At 59.2% G+C, this 2,144-nt stretch overlaps 1 protein-coding gene across 1 annotated transcript; it reads left to right on the forward strand.

The window, feature by feature from the left end:
* Positions 1-612: 612 nt before the first annotated feature.
* Positions 613-1,084, forward strand: RCVRN (recoverin; the record flags this gene model as incomplete). Its single annotated transcript, XM_014962290.1, has 1 exon — positions 613-1,084. A coding segment is annotated over exon 1 (410 nt), but the record flags the coding sequence as incomplete, so codon positions are not given.
* Between the last annotated feature and the right edge of the window lie 1,060 nt (positions 1,085-2,144).

Below are 2,144 nucleotides of genomic sequence, written 5' to 3' on the forward strand. Positions count from 1 at the left end.
TTCTCAGGGTGCTCCACCGCCCCCTCCTCCTCCTCCAGGACCAAATTTTGGGGGTTCCACCACCCCCATCCTCCTCCTCCTCCTTGCTCTTAGGGGGTTCCACCACCTCCTCTTCCTCCTCCTCCTCTTCCTCCACCAACTCCATCCTCATCCTCCTCCTTTGACTCTCAGGGGGTTCCACCACCTCCTCCTCCCCCTACAAGACCAAATTTTGGGGGTTCCACCACCCCCATCCTCCTCCTCCTCCTTGCTCTTAGGGGGTTCCACCACCTCCTCTTCCTCCTCCTCCTCTTCCTCCACCAACTCCATCCTCATCCTCCTCCTTTGACTCTCAGGGGGTTCCACCACCTCCTCCTCCTCCTACAAGACCAAATTTTGGGGGTTCCACCACCCCCATCCTCCTCCTCCTCCTTGCTCTTAGGGGGTTCCACCACCTCCTCTTCCTCCTCCTCCTCTTCCTCCACCAACTCCATCCTCATCCTCCTCCTTTGACTCTCAGGGGGTTCCACCACCTCCTCCTCCTCCTACAAGACCAAATTTTGGGGGTTCCACCACCCCCATCCTCCTCCTCCTCCTTGCTCTTAGGGGGTTCCACCACCTCCTCTTTTCCTTCCTTCCTTCCTTCCTTCCTTCCTTCCTTCCTCCCACCTCCTCCTCTTCTTCCTCCCGTCCCCATGGGGAACACCCGGAGCGGGGCCCTCTCTAAGGAGATCCTGGAGGAGCTGAAGACCAACACCAGGTTCTCGGAGGAGGAGCTGTGCCGGTGGTACGAGAGCTTCCAGCGGCAGTGCCCCGACGGGCGCATCAGCCGGGGGGAGTTCGAGAAGATCTACGGCACCTTCTTCCCCAACTCGGACCCCCAGGGCTACGCCCGCCACGTCTTCCGCAGCTTCGACACCAACGACGACGGCACCTTGGACTTCCGGGAGTACATCATCGCCCTCCACCTCACCTCCTCGGGCAAGACCCACCTCAAGTTGGAGTGGGCCTTCTCCCTCTTCGACGTGGATCGCAACGGGGAGGTCAGCAAGAGCGAGGTGCTGGAGATCATCACGGTGAGTTTGGGGGAGGGGGAGGAAGAGGAGGAGGAAGGACCAGGGGGTGATGGGGACATGGGGGGGGAGAAGGTTCCATGGGGGGAGAAGGTTCCATGGAGGAAGAACGTCTTGGGGGGAAAAGAAGGTCCCGTGGGGAGAAGAAGGTTCCATGGGGGTAGAAGGTCCCGTGGAGGAAGAACATCTTATGGGGGGAGAAGAAGGTCCCGTGGGGAGAAGAAGGTCCCATGGGGGGAGAAGGTCCTAAGGGGTGAGAAGGTTCCATGGAGGAAGAAGGTCCCATGGGGGAAGAACATCTTGTGGGGAGAAGAAGGTCCCATGGGGGAAGATGGTCCCATGGAAGAAGAACGTCTTGGGGGGGAGAAGAAGGTTCCATGGAGGCAGGAGGTCCCATGGGGGTGAGAAGGTTCCATGGGGAGAAGAAGGTCCTAAGGGGTGAGAAGGTTCCACAGAGGAAGAAGGTTCCAGGGAGGAAGAACATCTTGGGGGAAGAAGAAGGTCCCATGGGGGGAGAAGGTTCCAAGGGGTGAGAAGGTTCCAGGGAGAAGAAGGTCCCATGGGGGGAGGAGGTTCCGTGGGGAGAAGAACATCTTGGGGGGAGAAGAAGGTCCCGTGGGGAGAAGAAGGTCCCATGGGGGGAGAAGGTCCTAAGAGGTGAGAAGGTCCCATGGAGGAAGATCATCTTGTGGGGATAAGAAGATCCCAAGGGGGGAGAAGGTTCCATGGGGGGGAGAACATCTTGTGGGGTGAAAAGGTCCCATGGGGGGAGGAGGTCCCATGGGGAGAGAAGATCTTGTGGGGTGAGAACCCATGGGGTAAAGGGGAATCTATGGGGCAAGAAGGTCCCAAGGGCTGAGAAGATTCTGTGGGGTGAGAAGGTCCCGTGGGGGGAGAAGGTCCCCTGGTGGAAGGGGGAATCTATGGGGCAAGAAGGGCCTGTGGGGGGAGAAGATCCCGTGGCCTAATGAGGAATCTATGGGGTGAGAAGGTTCTGTGGGGCAGGGAGATCTATGGGGCAGGAGGATCTGTAGGGTGAGAGGGGATCTATGGGGTGAGATGGGATCTGTGGGGCAGGGGGATCTGTGGGGT

The sequence above is a fragment of the Calidris pugnax genome, unplaced genomic scaffold (assembly GCF_001431845.1).
Source record: "Calidris pugnax isolate Ruff unplaced genomic scaffold, ASM143184v1 scaffold1789, whole genome shotgun sequence".
Taxonomy (NCBI): Eukaryota; Metazoa; Chordata; class Aves; order Charadriiformes; family Scolopacidae; genus Calidris; species Calidris pugnax.